General features: G+C 37.1%; 1 protein-coding gene across 1 annotated transcript in view; it reads right to left on the bottom strand.

The window, feature by feature from the left end:
* The window catches only part of SKIL (SKI like proto-oncogene), a 25,649-nt gene that overhangs the window by 6,603 nt on the left and 526 nt on the right, over window positions 1–18,520 (bottom strand). Inside the window, exons 2-4 of the mRNA XM_046658964.1 lie at window positions 15,181–16,959; window positions 4,036–4,130; window positions 2,324–2,556 (exon numbers count right to left, since the gene is read on the bottom strand). Coding sequence (XP_046514920.1) covers window positions 2,324–2,556; window positions 4,036–4,130; window positions 15,181–16,278 — 1,426 coding nt within the window. The 5' untranslated portion in view covers window positions 16,279–16,959. The remainder of the gene's footprint in view (window positions 1–2,323; window positions 2,557–4,035; window positions 4,131–15,180; window positions 16,960–18,520) is intronic.

Consider the following 18,520-nt stretch of genomic DNA (forward strand, 5'->3'; position numbering starts at 1 on the left):
ACAAAGGCGCCAAGACAATTCAATCAGGAGAAAACTGCATTTCAACAAATACAGTTGGGGCAACTGTACCCACAAAGAAGGCTGAACCTCACACCATAATTAAGTAAAAACAGATCAAAGACCTAAATGTCAGAGCTGAAACTCTTAAATGTAAATCTTTGTGACTTTGGACTAGGCAATGGTTTCTTAGATATGACATCTAAAGTAAGCAACTGAAAAAATAAATAAATTAGATTTCATCCAAATTCAGAACTTTTGTACTTCAAAGGACACTAACAAGAAAGTGAAAAGACAACTGAAAGAATGGCCAATCATATATCTGATAAGGGTCTAGTATCCAGAATATATAAAGAACTCTTACAACTCAAAAGTATAGAGACAGGGCCAGCCGCGGTGGCACAGTGGTTAAGTGCGTACATTGCGCTTTGGCAGCCCAGGGTTCACCGGTTCAGATCCCGGGTGCAGACAAGGCACCACTTGTCAAGCCATGCTGTGGCAGGCATCCCACATATAAAGTGGAGGAAGATGGGCACAGATGTCAGCTTAGGGCCAGTGTTCCTCAGCAAAAAAAAAAAGAGGCAGATTGGAAGCAGGTGTTAGCTCAGGGCTAATCTTCCTCAAAAAAAAAATAGTATAGAGACAACCCAATTTAAAAATAGGCAAAGGATTTAATTAGACATTTCTCCAAAGATCTGCAATGTCCAATAAAAACATGAAAAGATACTCAATATCATTAGTCACTGGAGAATTGCAAATCAAAACCATGAGACTACAAGATACCACTTCATAACAACTAGGATGGCTATAATCAAAAGACAAACAATAACAAGTGTTGACAAAGATGTGTAGAAATTGGAACCCTCATAAGCTGCTGGTGGGAACGAAAATGGTACTGTTGTTTTGGAAAACAGTTTGGTAGTCCCTCAAGATGCTAAACACAGAGTTACCATATGACCCAGCAATTCTACTCCTAAATATATACTCGAGAGAAATGAAAACACAGGTCTATGTTAAAACTTGTGCATAAGTGTTCATAGCAGCATTATTCATAAGAGTCAAAAAGTGGACACAATCCAAATGTCCATCAACTGATGAATAAACAAAATATGGTATATCCATCTATACAACAGAATATTATTAAACCATAAAAAAGAAAGAAGTATTAATACATGCTACAACACAGAGTGAGAAAACATTATGCTTAGTGAAAGAAGACAGACAACAAAAGGCCACACAGTATATTATCCCTTTTATATGACATGTCCAGAATAGGCAAATACATAAAGATAGAAAATAGATTAGTAGTTAACAGAGGCTGAGCAAAGGAGAGTAATTTCTAATGGATTACAGGGTTTCTTTTTGGGGTGATGAAATTTTCTGAAATTAAATAATGGAATCACTGCACAACTTTGTAAATTTACTAAAAACCACTGAATTGTACACTTTAAAAGGGTAAATTTCATGTTATATGAATTATATCAACAATTTTTCAAAGTCACTTAATTTGGGAAATAAAATATAATGCAAATAGGACATAATGGCACATTAATACTTATTGTTTACACATTTAAATCCCAGGAAAATTGTTTTTAAAATCTCAAAATTAAAGTACAGAAAACCCCCAAGAATCTCAAATATCTATGAAAACAGTTAAATGACTAGAGGACTCTTCAACTGTTCTGAGAAAGCTGAATAACTACAACACTTACCTAAGCTATAAGGAAAGCTCTACTGCTCTAGAGAGGGTAACAGAGACAACTTTTGAGCAGACAGGTCTTGTTTGGTCCACGGTGTCTTAAAAGGCACTGTAACTATGCAGCTACTTTTTTACTCACCCAGCCATCATTCTGCATTTACGCCATCTGCCTGGCTCCCACAGCTATGAGATTGCAATTCTTGCTTCTTCCATGCCTAAGTTTCCCCAAGTCCTATCCTAACTACTCCTACATATACTTCTTAGCATTATTAGTTACATGGTTTCTCAGTTCACAGCACATTAGAAAGAAAAATAAAGACCTTCTGAAGAAATCTGACAGCAAATAAAAGGCAGGAAGGGGAAAAAACAATCAGACAAAAATCACTTGCAGTCTGAAGCCATATAGCCTATGCAAGTATCTCATTAAGCCTCTACAGCTATCACCATTCTAGAAAATATAGCAATTGAGGTTCGAAGCAGTCACTCAGAGTTGAAAGGTGGCATTTTTTTTAAGATAAAAGCTTCAATTATTTGGGAAATTCTCTCAAATAGAAATTCTCTTTGAAAATGCTAAATATTCGTGTTTATTAGATATCTGATTTTAAAAAATAAGTTCTGAATACTTACCTAAACGGCCACATAATTCTCTACTTGTTTTTAAATCCATTTTCTCTTGTTCCTCCAGTGAGACATCCGGATAAGACACAGTTTTTTGACGTTTCCCACTACTTTCAGGCTTCTCTGACTGTCTTGGTACAGGTCTACTTGCCTCTGTCTTTGCCACCTCCTTAGACTGGGATACGGCAGAAGTAAGGGACACATTTGGAGCAACCACTTTATCACACATGTACAAGTAGTAGCTGAAAACAAAGAAAGGCAAAGTAAGACACATACTGCATTCGGGAAAAAGCAAAATACGTTACATCTATTTATATGGTTAAACAATTTTTTTACCAAAACAGACAACATAACTCAGAAAAAAAGGTCATAGAAAAGAATTCTTGAAAAAGTCAGTACTTTAAGACAGTAAGAGCAAAATTATGAGGAACTTCTGTTATTCTGCAAAAAATAATCTCTAAACACTAAAAAGATACTCACAGGAAAGAAAATCATAGTCTCTCCTCCTTCCCTCAAAACCGCCTGAGAACTAAAAGCATGAAGCACTTTGCAGAGGTGTTCAATGGCCCTGATTAGGCAATGTCTATGCCAGAAAGAAAACAGACAATATGCTACTTTGGAGGACCAGTTTCTTGCTTACTATCCCTCCAAAGCAAGGACCCCTTGCTCTCTGTCATGGTGAGGCCAATGCAGTCCCACACTGCATGGCTATCACCTGATTCACCATGGGCCCAATGAGGAGCTCCCAGGGCCCTCCTTACAGAGCTCAGGGAGAGAACACGCACTCTGAATGCTCCCCAGCTACTGGGCAGTCCTTCTTCTGTCAAACGCCACACAGCAACCTGCCTAAAATACTCTAGCACTTCCTACATATTTGATCCAACAGCAATAATAAATTATGCAAAACTAAGATTGAAGGGATAACTACCAATTTTGCTCAAAGCTCACATAAAATTACTCAGTAAATTATCTGAGAGACTCACGGGACAAATTTGAGCTAGATATTTAAGTACCATATTGTTAACCATAATCTACATATGTAACCTTTAGCCAAAAGATGCAACAATTTAACTGATATAATACTTCATCCCCTAAACTCTAAATAACCTCCTCTTACAACTCATTTTCTTTATACAGGACATCTATATTGTTCCTCTTTACCAATCACATGAATCCTGAGGACGAAAATTTAGTACTCTGCTAAGAAAACTGACAGGTTTAATACTGCCCAAAGATTTATTTCAAACGCAATAGGAATGGTAGAACTGTGCAAATGTAAACAGGACTGAGACTCTTCATCACCACGCTTGGGGGAAATATACATTTACAGCAGCAGATAAAAATCTAGGACTCAGTAAATAAAAAGTTTATAGTCTAGGGTGCATTTTTATTGAAGAGAAGACAACTTGATTTTGAGGGGTGTAGTTGCTATGAAAGCTCCTAAGTTTCTTAAAGAGTTCGTTTACCTCTTAAAGGGAAGCAAGGAAATTAAAACAAAACTTTTACTTTTTACTTTGGGGTTAAAAGGAAATTACCTATTTCTATAAAAAACATGGAAACATCAAGAAAAGGTTATCTCAACTATTTGACACAATTTATAATTCATTTCATGGATTAACAAGAAAATCTAAAACTAAATAATAAATTCCCAGGAACTAGAACAGTATCTGACATACAGGTGCTGAATGAATCAATGAATGAACGAGCCAACACTCACTCACCTGGGTAAAAATGAATGTGTCTGAGAAACATGGTCACCTTCCTGCTTGATAACAGGATACCATGACTGCAATTCCATTCCTGATGGTGCATCTATCTGTAGAAAAATGTACAAGGGAAAAAGTTTACTGAGGGAAGATGTGATGGTTAATTTTATGTGTCAATTTGATGAGGGCACAGGGTGCCTGTGGAGAACCCTGACTAATAAAGAAGAGTGACATTATTTAAGAGTCACCTTCTAAGAAGGTAGTCTTTCCTTAAAGCACCGTGACCCCGTCTCCGAAAGGCTCCACTCCCTTCTACAAGTAGGTAAGTGTGTAGGGAATGACATCCTCATCTGATTACTACTCCACACTCAGGGAATAGGAAAACTATGTCATCTGATGTCCCAAAATTCCAGTTCAGGACCAAGAAACTAGGTAAAATGGAACAGAAACAGATCTCCAGATGCTAAGCAGTTGTGATTAAAGCAAAATCAATTTATACTCTGTCCATGGTTTAATTAAGGAGATCATGCTAATGGAGGAAACCAATAAGGATGAAGAAACTCAGGAGAGGCCTGAAAAGTAATCCCCTGACCCAACAAAATGGGCTGAAAATGGAAAAGCAACAGCTTTTGGAGCACACATTACACAACTTGATCAATCAGGAGATGATTTAAGGCCAATTAAAAGCCAAAAATAAAAATACAGTAACTTGCACTGGTGGGAAATCAACATTTTTGTTAAAAATTACTGGGAAAGGAATTTGAAAGACTAACAAGACCACAGCTTATAGGGAAAATAATATTCTGAAAGGATTTAAGAGTTGAGTATTCAGTGAGGGCCTCCAGACTGTATATAGGAGCAGCATTGTTTCTAAAACCTCACATTCCTGATCAAATCTTCTAAAGAAGTTCAGAATCTGAGGCAAAATCAACTGCTTATTTATAAAATAAACCAATCACTTGTTTACGTAGTTTCTAAGCCTACAGTTTAGTTCTACCAGTAAATTAGAAAGGGAACTAAGTGCAGGCAACAGAAATAGTAAATGATAGATGCCAGGTGACAGCTGACAGCCTAAGGAGAGAGAATTACAAGACACAAACACAAAAACTGATTCAAAAAGCAAGACAATTGGAGGACTATCATAGGCCAGGGCAAATAATTTAATATGTCTCAACTGTCCCCTCCCCTCATCACAACAGAGTATAGCAATTGATGTTTAAGAAGTCTTGAACAACTAGAAGGACCCACAACTAAAATATATAACTATGTACTGGGGGGATCTGGGGAGAAAAAGAAGAAGTCTTGAGTCAACATGACACAGTTAAACTATGTTCTATATTTATACCATATATAAACAGTATATCATATACAAATGCACCATACTATATATCACTTAGAAAGACTGAAAACTAAGACATTTTAGAATTCACGAAAAAGGTTAGTTTTAAAAAACACAGCGCTGAAAAGAGCTTTGTTATCTAGCAAATTCACTTAGGCAGAACATTTTTCACCCCAACAGTGTATGCTAAGAGGTATTAATGAGCATGGATAAGCTCACTGTAACAAATCAATGAAATATAAAATCAGCTTGAATTAAATGAGAATTTCTTCTCTAGAAGTCATTTGTTAAGCTCATTATTTAGAAAATAAAGCTCCACTTTAAATCAGTTTTATATCTGAAACAATTCTGGATGTACTGCCCAAGAAATCAACTGTTCCAGAATTTTTAAATTAAAATTACTAAAATTGATTTACATATTCAAGTTTTTCCTATTACGGAGATCTAGAATCTCAAATCTTCAGAACAGCAAATTCTAAACTTCTTCAGCTGAAGATCTTGACTTGAAATGTGACTTAATTTTCATTATTAAGTTCATTTCAAAACTCTACAGCTTAAGTTTTACTTTTATTCATGATCCAAACTCAGTGCATCTTTATTTCTATGATGTCTCTAAACTTCAGATGCCACCTTAATTGCTAGCACTTTCATTTATTTTTCAACATCCATTCTTCTCTAGTTTCTGTCCTTTATTTCTTATTCTTGCACCATCCCACTAACAGTCACAGACGAGGAGTTCTACAATAAACCTTCCTTAAAGATCACCTAGTGCAGTCCCCTGGCCAATGTCTGAAATCCCTGATTGAAATCCCTTACAAGTGGCTACCCAGCCTCTGCTTGAACAGGAGGCTGAAGTCAAGGACTATCTTAACTTTTGTATTTTCAGTACTAGCACCATGCCTGGCATACAGTAGGGACTCAACAAATATTTGCTGAATGAATTCTGAATGACAGCGTGGCTCACTAATTCCCAGGGTGACTTTTTAAAAGGTTACTCAGCTACCACAAAACTCACAAGATAGTCTCTTTCACATCCAATATCCTTCTACTCCATGAAGTACCAAAGAAGCCCAACAGTCTCTGGAATGTGTTTTTAGAGATCAGATATACAAATCAAATAATATAAATGACGGGGAAATGCACAACATAACCATGACAAAATGCTGCGGGTTAATTTTACCTAATACACTGTGGTAAGCCACAAACACATTTATAACAAATTATCCTGTGTGTTAAAAACAATTAAGAAAAGCACATTATTATACAACAGAACACTCACAGGGATGCCCAGATTTTCTCATCCATTCTGCATTTGTGTCGACATACAAATTAGGTCTTCAAAAACAGAACAATATAATTAAATGGCACAGCAGTAACGCTAACTACTGATTGGGAATAAAAATAAGACACCATGATATAAGCATCTATTGTCTCTTATCTTACCTTCCAATAAAATAATTTAATCGCCTTTGTGTATTTAAACATTAAAATTAAATACATTACATTACTTGGAAAAGGAGAGATGTAGATGACTTAGTAGCTTAAGTTAGAGCCTTAACATTTTAAAATGCTTTTATTACCCAACTTCCCCACCATTATCTACCACAAAATCAACAGATGGCATACTCATCTGAAACACATCAGAAAAACTTCAGATATATTATTGCATTCCAAAGCTTCCTTCTCAAAGTCATAAAGCAACAAATAATGTCTACGAAAGCAAAATTTAAACAATTCCAAAATGCATAGAAGACTTAATTTTAAATAATTAGGTTATTTAAAATTTAAATAAGTTATTTAAAATGAGGTTAAACCAAAATAATAATTTCCTGCTTAAAAAATTAGGAAATGTTTTATGAAATTTTCTCTAAATTTCAACTTACTGTGTTATATAAACACGACCCTTTCCTAATAAAGAACCATTGTATTTTGGTAGTAAAATGCTTATTAGTCTCACAATGACAAATAATTTAAATAACTTGATTTCATTTACCAAAAAACCAGTAGGCATTTTTGTTACCATTTTCTAGATATAAAAGCAATTCCACCCCCTCAGCACTATTCACATACAAATATCCCAATTGTATTAAAAGAAAAAAAAAATTAAAACTCTTTAAAATTACTAGATTTATCTGCAATAATAAATTTTGCTTTTAGGTGGCAATCTAGTTTTTTATTACAGAATCAGATTAATATTATGATCCTTAATTAAGTCCTAACGACAAACACTGATGAACTAAAGAAATCAAGACAATGCCTCAAAATATCGGCAGGATTTCCAAAATCCCCCCAAAAAACAGAATTAAATCTTTTAAAATAGTGGAAAAACTATTCCTAAAAATCGAATTTATGGGCCAGCACAGCGGCGCAGTGGTTGGGTTCACAGGTTCGGATCCTGGGCAGGGACCTATACACTCCTCAAGTCACACAGCGGCAGCATCCCACATACAAAACAGAGGAAGACTGGCACCAATGTTAGCTCTGGAACAATCTTCCTCAACCAAAAAAAAACCAGAATTTAGAAAGTGCTATGAAAGATAAAGATTAATTTTTACATTTTGGTCTTCATAAGACAGTAAGCATACGAAGGATTAGCAGCTTGGTAAACTTAACAGTGTATCTCACTACTGGTGTGCTTACACAAGAAATAAAATATAAGGCATATCAAATACACATTACTTTGTACGAGCCCAACATATAAACCCTTAGCAACCTTACAAAACATGTAACTGAATACATAGTTAAGCAATAACTCCTTAGGTATAAAGTGAATGTACCTGTCAGAGTCTTTTTCCTGTGTATAACACTAAGACATTCAAGTGGTCAATGATTTCAGACGGACACAAAAGACACCCTACCAGACAGCTGCCAACAACACTCACTGAAAGAAACTCAATCTCTCAGTACAGTATCAGGTTTCCTCAAAACTTCCAATATGTTGTGAACAAGGGTTTCAACGACTGAACAGGAATAGTGTTGTTACATGGCAGCAAATAGCTACTTAAGCGATTTTAAGGCTTAAGTCTTCTGCTTCACTTCATCGTAATTATTAGAATTAATCAACCTAATGCAAAACTCGAACAATATGATCTAAGCACCTCCACCAGCTTATCAAAGACAGACCTTCAGGAGTTACAGCAACGCTCCCACACTGAAAGATCATGCCACCTACCTCACAAAGCCAATTTTAAGTTTAAAGTGCTTAGAAATGTTCACAGGAAAAAGCAAAGGCTCACGTTCTTATAATGTGCAACTACTAACTCATGTCCTTCATGGAAACAAAGCCATGTGAAGTCAGTAGTGTGACAATCACTCCCTTTACAACTTGAAGGAAAAGGAACAAACTGAAAAAAAGCCTGTCAATTCCTGGGACTTGTAAAAATAACTTTTTTATACTGGAATTCTACGGTGTCCTATCCATTTAATGTTGCAATTACCTGGAAATCTCCAGGTCGTATACATCTTCTCACTAAAATACTTGTCAAAAGTTTTAATCTGTATGAATCTAAGGCTTTGCTTTTGTATCCCATTTCAGCATGTATGCTTTAAAAAAATGCTGATCTCAGATTATTTTGGCCTTCAACTAAAGTAAATTCACAACATCAAAATGCAGATTAATTTTACTATGTACAATGTACTCTAGTTTTATTTTACTCTATTTTATGTTTTTTTAAATGCTAGTGACCCACTAAATTGACTTCATGACCCTCCAGGCCCTTCTCAACTGGGGTTCTCAAGAGCCCAACTGCCCCAAGGCAGCCATTGCACACAATGAATTAAGTTCTCTCCAAAGCATTAAGAATGGTACTATACACCATCCTCAGAAGAACTGACAAAACCATCACTCAAATCATCTTCTGTAGGGCTTCATTCTCCTCTCGTGGAACCCCAGATGAGACATGTGTGACAGACTGCAATTTGAAAATGCTCTAAGTGACCTGTCTTAAAATTGGTCCACAAGTATTACTTCAACAACTAGCCCTGCATTAATTAACACTTGTGCACTCTACAGATGCTTTTGCATGCAAATACATTACATGCAAATATAATGTACAAAGCATCACATTTGTAAAGGAATAAACTCCAACGGTAATTATCACTTCATGGTGAAATTATGAGGAAATTTTGTCTTCTTCTTTGCACTCTTTTAGGATTTACTACAAGGGGCCTAAATTGCTTTCATAATCACACCAAAAAACTTTTTTAACATGGAATAACAGTTCTAGTATTATTTACCAAAGTGGTTTTTAGTAAGTTTCTTAAACTTTTTTATTCCTTATCGCCATAAGATAAACAAAATATGTACTTTAAATGCTATTTGAAATCTCAAAATAAACTGACCACCACAAATAAAGACAAAATGTTACTTTGCTTTAAAACTAAATCTGTTTTCCTCCTCAAAAATCACTGGTAACTGTATAGGGTCACTAAGACTTTTCATTCAGTTATCCAAACCTTTATTAAGCGTCTACCACATTCTAGATTAGAAAACTAGGTGAATTCCTGCCCTGAGGGGCCTCCATCTAGTCGTTAGATACATATTTCTGCGACCCACTTCTAAGTCTAGAAATCAAAATGAGCTTTAAATTAATTTTCTGTCTTTCCTACTGATTTCTCTTTCTGCCTAGCATGTGCTATAATATTTTATATTTAGTGATTGAAGCAAACCACACCTTAAAAAAAGGTTTATGGTTTAATTATATATTCTTTTTGCTTTCTGTAGTCTAACAAAATCCTTCAATTATTTTATCTATATGAACCCTCAATAGACCAAACTCTATATGTGGACAAAATACTGGTTCAAGCCATTACCAAAGCTATTCCCTAACTAGTTCTACCTCTTTACTTGACCAAGCTGAGTTCTGCTCCACAGCCATTTCCCACTCCCAGCATTCTAAAAGGGTGGAAATTAACCAAATTCTTGATTACTTCCTGTTCTCGCAGTGACATAAGTTATAATGTATGCACAGCTATGAGAACACTACAGGCTAACCACACACTGCTTCAGGCCTACCCTTTTCCTTTCCTCCTTGAAGTTTCTTAATTTTTTCCCATTTCTCAGTCCAAAAGGATAAATTTCTAAGTTTTTTTTATCATAAGTCTTTAAAAAATGTTAACATTTTTAAGTTTTTTACCATTTTTTAATGGTAAAAATGAATATAGACTGTGTATTTCCTAAACCATAAGGGGGCACTATTCCCAAAGCTATTCTAAAGATTTGATTGAAATGCCCTCGCAATTCTTAAAACAAACCTGTTTGACACTTTCTTCCTGTATGCTTCATTTTAGTAAGTAAACAAATATCCAACCAGTATAGTTACTCGTTGCTATAATTAGTTGTTTTGTACAACCAACTAAGAGTGAGATACATTTGAACCCAATACTCAGTTATCTTATTTGTCTTTGAAATATCTTCACATAATTCTAGATAAGTCAAGATTTTGGGGGAAAGGAAAAATCCCCAAATACATATTAGTAAATATTTCAATAAGAGTTTGAAGTGCTATCCTATATTTCCAGTCTCTTAACTTCCAAAATGCTTTCACATCCATTCTCTCATGTGACCAGTTATCTTATTCAACAGCTTATTTGCAAATTATAAGCATTTATTAAAGGTTAAAGCATCATTTTTCAAAAAATTCCAAATATTCTAAAACATAATGTAGTGTTTTTCAAAAATGTATTTAGTTAAAAAAAAAAGATTTCACCGACTGCCTTTGACATGCCAGGCACTAAACTACCTTCTGGGAAAATAAGAGAAAGACAGTCTCTAAACTCATGAAGACAGTTATTAATTTTAGAAAGTCAGACAAAAATATTCATACTGGTCCCTCATATGAGCACAAATACTTCATTTGATTCTGATCTTATCCCCACTAGATCAAAATTTATGCTAATCACAAAACACAAACTATACCAGTGATGTAACAAATTACATCAAATCTACCACTATCATTACTGGAACACATCTTGTCCCAACACTACTCTTTGTAGTTGCCCATTCTCTATAATGTATTTCCTTTCCTCATCTAGGTTTGTACTAAGAAAGACATTTCCTAAATAAAAGCATAAAAGCTTACAAGAGGGAAGAAATTTTTGTACTATTATTATTACTTCAATTACCTCTGCATAAATGATGAACTGAAAGGAAAATGCAAAACTAAAAATAGTGATTTGTTCAATAGGCTTTAAGAGGGAAAAATCTTTAACTTGATATGTTTAGGTCATCTATTTGCATCATAGATAATCTATAGGGGTTTTTTCCTAAACAGAGTAAAAACGATATCGTTTTACTTACTAAGAGTAGTCAAGTCTGAATGTTAGAAATCTGAATTTTAATTTTTAAAAAAATATAAGGGCATACACCATCTTTAACTCAGTAGAGATTGTCAGCCACATGCTGTAACAGTAAAGAATCTCCTATAATTATCTTATCAATTGTCTACAAATGGGCTTTTCTAATGTGTTTGAACATAATCTTAAGTAAACATCACTCTTCAAATTTTATTTACAAATGATCACTTTGCTTGGCAACTTTTTTTCATAGACAGAAACATAGCATTCAACAAAATCAGAATTAGATAAAATAAATAATACCACTGAAGATTTAGAAAGAATCAGAAATACAACACTCTTTCATGTATTTGTGCACTGTAAAATACAATAACCATTTTTCTAATAATAAGCACAAAAAGCTTAAACAATATGAAAATATAAACAGTTTGGTATCATCATTTTGCAAAATAACCTAGGCAGATGTAAAATCAAATGTACTTCTTGTGGTGATCTTAGTAAGAAAGAGTTCAAGGTATACCTTCAGTTTCTACAAAGAATAGAGTCAGTTCTTCATTTAGAACACTGACCTTACACCACTTACTTCTCCCATCTATATATAGCTAACAAACTATGCAAATTAAATATAGCTATTAGCTATGCAAATAGTTTAGCGATCATTACTAATATGACTTCCATCCTTAGAAATAATTTAACACTTGCTACATTCCAAACAACTGCCTATTGAGTTTCAGGGGGTTTTTTCAGTCCAAAAACAATACTCTGACTACATTAACTATATAAACACATCCAATTACATTAGTATTCACACTAAACATAACATCCTTTATATAAGAGGTTAATATATTTAGTATATTCCTTTATTTAACTAAAAAGAGGCCTGTTGAGTTTTTTAAACGAGTGTGCTCTGGGTCTATTGGTTTGGCAACCAACTCCCTGACTCACAGAAGATAATGAAAAATGTTCCCCAGTCTAGGACCATCTTCTTGCCCCCTTCCCAGTTAATTACCTTCGTCTATATACAAGTTAATACAGAGTTGAAGAACCATTATATTAAGGTAAGTTGATAAGAAAAGTTACTGTTTCTCAAAATTCAGTTTATGCTACTAAGTTTGCTTTAAGGAAAAGCAGTGAAAATGACTAGACTTCAAGTAAGAAGGCCTGCCTTCAACTCCTGATTCTACCACCACCAGTTATACAACCGGGAGCATGTGACCCATCTGGGAAACCCTGTTCACAGACCTTCAAAAAAGAACCACCTCACAAAGTTTTGAGGAGTAAATTTTTAAAATGTGAAGTGGCAAGTAATAAAACGACTACTCAAGCATGTATTACACATGAAACCAAAAAAACGTTTCTTAAATGTTTGCTGAAATTTTCTTAAATTCCCTTAAATTGCTCAAAAGTCACATAAAATTGGAAACAACACCAAAATACACCAGAAACACTAGCAAATACCGCAAAAAACAACACAGCAAAAAGATGGAAAAAAATCTCACACCTTTCACAAATAAAAAATGAATTCAAATTAAGTTCTGAGACAATAAAGGACTACATCCAGATGAAGGATGGTTTCAATTTTAACCAAACCCTAGCACATTGGGTTTCAGTTAAGTAAATTCATCTTTTTTTTCAACCTTTATCATGGTTCTCAGATATTTTTTTCTCGCAAACACAGAGCAGGAATATTAGGCAAAGTAGTTTATCCCAAAAATGCTGTCACAGCAATGAAGACTGGAGCAAGAGTATCTGGCAAATAATGTGGCCACCTATGGACATGTAAAGTAGAGCCCCTAATTAGCTTAAGGCAAAATATAAATATCAAAAGTGGCATTCCACATTTTGATAATATAGATAATCTCTAAGCACAAGCTTCAGCATGGGACCAGTCCATCTGTAACCCAGTCCTAGCAATTTGAGAACTGGTTTGAAGCCAATCCTGCTCCAAAATCAGTTAGTAACTGCACCTGAACAATATAAACTTATCTAGTAGCCACAGGCAAGGAATTTCAAAGAAGTGCTGACCCTTTGGAAGCAGCAAGTAGCAAACCACCCTGAATTAAGAGTCTAAAAGGATCTTCCTTGGGCTTCAGAAGCAAATAAATCACTGTCTTAAACTACACTGTAAATAAATGTCCCTCAAAACCGTAAAGGCACCATAATAAAGCATGGGACACCAAATCTTAGGTTCCAGCCCAAGCTCTAATGTTGCTGGGAATAACCTTCAGTCATTTAATACACTTTACTCATTTCTCCTGCGAAGTAGAAAGGGCAGAGATTATTTCAAGGAATAAAAACTAACTGGAAAAATCAGAGTCTTAAGATGGTCAATCTTTTGTTGTGTGAATCAAAATAAAATTATACAGGTAAAACTGCTCGAGAACAATGCTTGCCACATTTTAAACACTTAGTGTTACCTATTATAATTTTAATCAAGTGGGAAGGTATATTTAAAAACCAGATCAACAAACCGAATATTTAATAACCCAAATCATATCTAGTACCCAGGCATTCAAACTCTTAGAATGATATTAGTTTAGCCTACCAGACAATAAAGTGGGAAAAATAATAAGTTTAAGATCTCTTTGCTAATAGGTTTTTATACTAACATTTATTTAGTCTAAAATAATCTTTTCTTTATTCTAGCTGTTGTTTTTAATTATTCCTTTTTTTCCCCCAAGATTGGTCCTGAGCTAACATCTGTTGCCAATCTTTTTTTTTTCTCTTCTTCTCCCTAAAGCCACCCAGCAAATAGTTGTACATTCTAGTTGTGAGTCCTTCTAGTTGTGGCATGTGGGACGTCACCGAGCGGTGCCACGTCCGCGCCCAGGATCCGAACCAGCGAAACTCTGGGCCACTGAAGCGGAGCACGAATTTAACCACTTGGCCACAGGGCTGGCCGTAAGTATTCCTTTCTTTAAAAGAATCACAAATTCTTCAGATAAATCTGTTTTTTCCATTTGTTTCTAACATTGATCAAGCCCAAATATCCAAGTACAGAAACAAAGTCAGAAATCCTAGATGTACCTTTGAAAAATGCTGTATGGGGCCCACCACCAGAACTGTTTTGGCTAGCTATTATACCATTTGCAAATGGAGATAACACCAAAGTGTAAATTATCTTGAGTCCTAGGAAAACAAGAGATTAAGTCATCAAAAAGCAGGATGTGTGAAAAAGAAAGAGGACATGACTTGAGAAAGAAGCCCCAAATCCTCCACTCCCTGGCTATGTAATCTTGGGAAAGCCACTTGATCTCTCTGAGCCTCATTCTCTTTATCTGTAAAAAGGGAATAATTCTACTTCTCTCACTAGGTTGTTTGGAAGATTCAAATGAGAACACACACAGGAAAGCACTTTATATCCTAAAATGAGTTAAACAAATACATTACATACATCAGTATTTTTTGCTGTTGTTGCATGAAGTTTCTTAACGACACACAGGTTAGCTTATATTCTAAACACAGACTTTTGATTTCAAAGGAAATCATTAGTTATTCAAAATTGCTATTTAAAAAAAGAAACTTGCCTTAGATTGAGTTCTCTTTCCATTTCTCACGCTAAATTTCTCCTTCATTTCTTCTAAAATTTTCTTCAGTTTCTTTTCTTCAGGTGTCCCTAGGTATTTTTGGTTCACATGAAGATAGCAATGCCATTTGGCTGATTCAAAGCCCCAGTGGCAAGTCCTTTTGTCAGGTGATCTGTGAGAATGCATCACAAATGTCTGGGGCGCAAACATTCCACAGCACTCCAGACACTGAATACATGGAGCATCAGGCTGAACATAAAACTGGGGTGCAAAGAGACCCTGACATTTGCCCAAGCATTCATGTTCCACTTCAAAGGCACTGCCAGTTTCCTTTAACTGGGCCAATGAGTTTTTAGCAGGAAGTATGCTGCCATTTTGAGGAAAAGTACGTGGCCGTAATAAAGCATTACATAGTCTTTGTGCATCAGTTAATGTGATCAGCCCACAGGACGGGGCATTGAATGGAAGTATTCCCAGAACCTTTAAGATATGAAGCTGGTCGGAAGTACACCTTGAACAATAGATGTACAATTCGTCACACACAGTATTTATTTGCTGGAGCGAAAATTCTCGGAGAACAGAATTTAAGACTTGGGGCAAACAGAGTCTCTTTTCTCCTCCAACCTGAAAACAAGAAATAGACTCCCCTTCCAACAGAGTCTGAGTGAGTTCTGTGGAGCTATCAGAAGGGATGAGCAGTGGACCAGGAAGAACCTGAGGAGATGGTAGAGGCAGAAATACAGTAGGTGACATGCTTTCTTGGGAATACCGAGCAGAAAATGCTGCTGGTCCACCCAGAGAGCTCTGACTACTTAAATGGAATTGTGCCAAAGTGTGTTTCAAACTGGGATTTAAATGTAAAGGTTCAGGCACAGAGGCACAGGTTCGCTTGACATGCTCTCCATCAGTTTCCATCGGCGCTTCATAGTCATCCAAGTGTTCCTTCTTTACTGTTGGCATCTTGTTTACCATCATTTTTCCATTTGCATGAATGTCTGTCATCATTTTTTTCACTGGAGGGCTGCCATCATCTCCCATCCCATTCAGTTTTTTATTTGAGCCCTGAACCAAGGGGAAATTTGTCTGTAGATTTTCCATTGCTAAAAACTGTTGTTAAATAAGTAAGTCTGAGATTTGCATTGTTATTTAGCTGCTTATTTAAAAAGAGAAAAGCAATATATACCAACACTTATGATAACTTACTCTCTAGAAAACTTAAATTTCAAAAGAGAGATCTCCCTAAACTACTCAATAGATCTTGCAACTTTGTTTTGGTTCTGCTTATACTCTAGTATAATTTCACTGCCAGTGTTAAAAATTTCTTGTTTTGTCTCTAACAATAAAGAATATAATTTTAAGAGGCACACCTCTGAGGAAGTCTTTCTTTTTTTAAATCTTCGGATATGTTTATTAAAATAAAGTTACCAGTTCTCTCAATTCAAGATGTCCAGGTTCAATGCAACGGTTTGGTTTTAAGCAAAACACGTGAAAAGTTTATGCGACTACTTGTGTCATAAAACCTAGACACAAACACAAGTCAAAATGATGCACCCAAATTTAATTTTTGGCACCAAGGACACCAGAAAAAGAAAAAAACAGTATCTTCTCAAAAAATGACGATTGGTTGGTCTGTGTCAACAATCTGAAGACTTGTATAAATCTTCACACCAGTAAGAAGAGCCTCTGACTCCGCTTGAACTTCTACAGTTAAAAATGATACCTAAAGAAAAACTGCCCAGGTATCTTCAAGGATTACTGTTCATTCTTCTTTTAATTAATCTGGAAGAGAAGGTGGTTGGGAGAAGAGTTACATTTGGATTTGCTCCAGAGGCCTAAAGGTCAGTTTGAAACTAGTTTCTTAATCTTAAACTGAGTTCACTTTACCAAAGGTGACACTTGAGTGATTTTTTTAAATCTAACGCCAGCTAACTAAAAGAACCTTCATCTAAATAGGAAAGCAATTTGGAGAATGGGTAAAAGGAGCAATAACATCCCCTCAAAAGGGAGAGGGTTACTCCAACTCAGAATAGGAAGAAACTTAAAACAGATCATCTCACCCAAAACTCAGTACTAGAGGCTTTCTCAGCTATGCCATTTTAACTAAAATAATCTAGTACTTCATCTAATTAAAAAAAAACACCAGTTTCATGCAAAAAATTCAGATAGGAGTTAACATATCTACCATAGGTAACTAAGTTACAATCTGAAGTGCGTCAGTTTATGCTATTTTTTTAGAATGACTGTAGGCAAAAATTAACTTTCCCTTTAAAAGCTTAGCGAATTTGCTTCATGGAAGCCAAAAGCTATAGACTCCCCTCCTGGGAATCTCCATCCTTGAACAAGACGAATCCGGGACAAAAAGCACAAGGCAGACAGACCTCACAAAGAATGCAAATGGAGGAAGAGGGAAAAAGAAAAGATTCTTCTTCCACTTCCTTCTTGAGAGAAAAATCCAAAAGAAATCCAATAAATAGAAATTTTTGCCTCCCAAACTCCCAACAATTTACCTTAAAACAGACCCAAAGGGTTAAGGACCAAGGCCAGTAGCCAACGTACTGACTTTCGCCCACCACAGGAACACCTCAGCCAACGCAGGCCAAGGAAGAGGGCAGGAGGAATGACCGAGAATGGGGAAGCCCCCCAAACCATGGAATCCTCGGCCCACGCCAAGCCACCCGCCCATCTCAAACCCCAGGGGGGAGGGAGAAGTGGACCACAGGGGACCCTGGACGCCTTGAAGTGTGCAAGGGGGTAGTGGGAAATGGAGGAAGAGGAACCCCCCAACCCCCACCCGCGATCTCACGACAGCCCCAAGTGCCCTCCCAACACGGCCCCACTGCGGGGGCCGCGGCGGGGACGGTGGAAATCCCCCGCGCACCCTCTCCCCGGGAAGTTTTCGGGTGTTACCCCAACACCCCGAGGGCGGCACCTCCGCCGCCCGCCCGGGGCCAGAAGGGAGAGGGGTCGGCGGGCGGGTGGGGCGCCGAGCCGGGATCCCGCGCCGCCGGGCGACCGGGCGAGCTCGGGGCATCCCCACGGAGCGCAGCCCGGCGCCGGGGGTGGGGGAGGCGGCGACGGGCGGCCGGCTCTCCGGGTCCCGACGGCTCGGGTCAAGTGCAGCGCCCTTCCCCTGCCCGCGCCTACCGCCCCCGGTCAGCAAGGCAGCATCCGCCGCGGGCCCCCAGCCCCGCGCCCCCCGCCCCGCGCCCCCCGCGACCCCGACCCCACCCGGGACCCGCGCATCCGGACCCCCGACTCCGGCCTCGGCGCCCGGCAAGCTCGACGAGCTTTGTTAACTCCTCACTCCCCCCGGCGCCGCCGTCGGGCTCCGGGGGGCCGC

The sequence above is a fragment of the Equus quagga genome, chromosome 4 (assembly GCF_021613505.1).
Source record: "Equus quagga isolate Etosha38 chromosome 4, UCLA_HA_Equagga_1.0, whole genome shotgun sequence".
Taxonomy (NCBI): domain Eukaryota; kingdom Metazoa; phylum Chordata; class Mammalia; order Perissodactyla; family Equidae; genus Equus; species Equus quagga.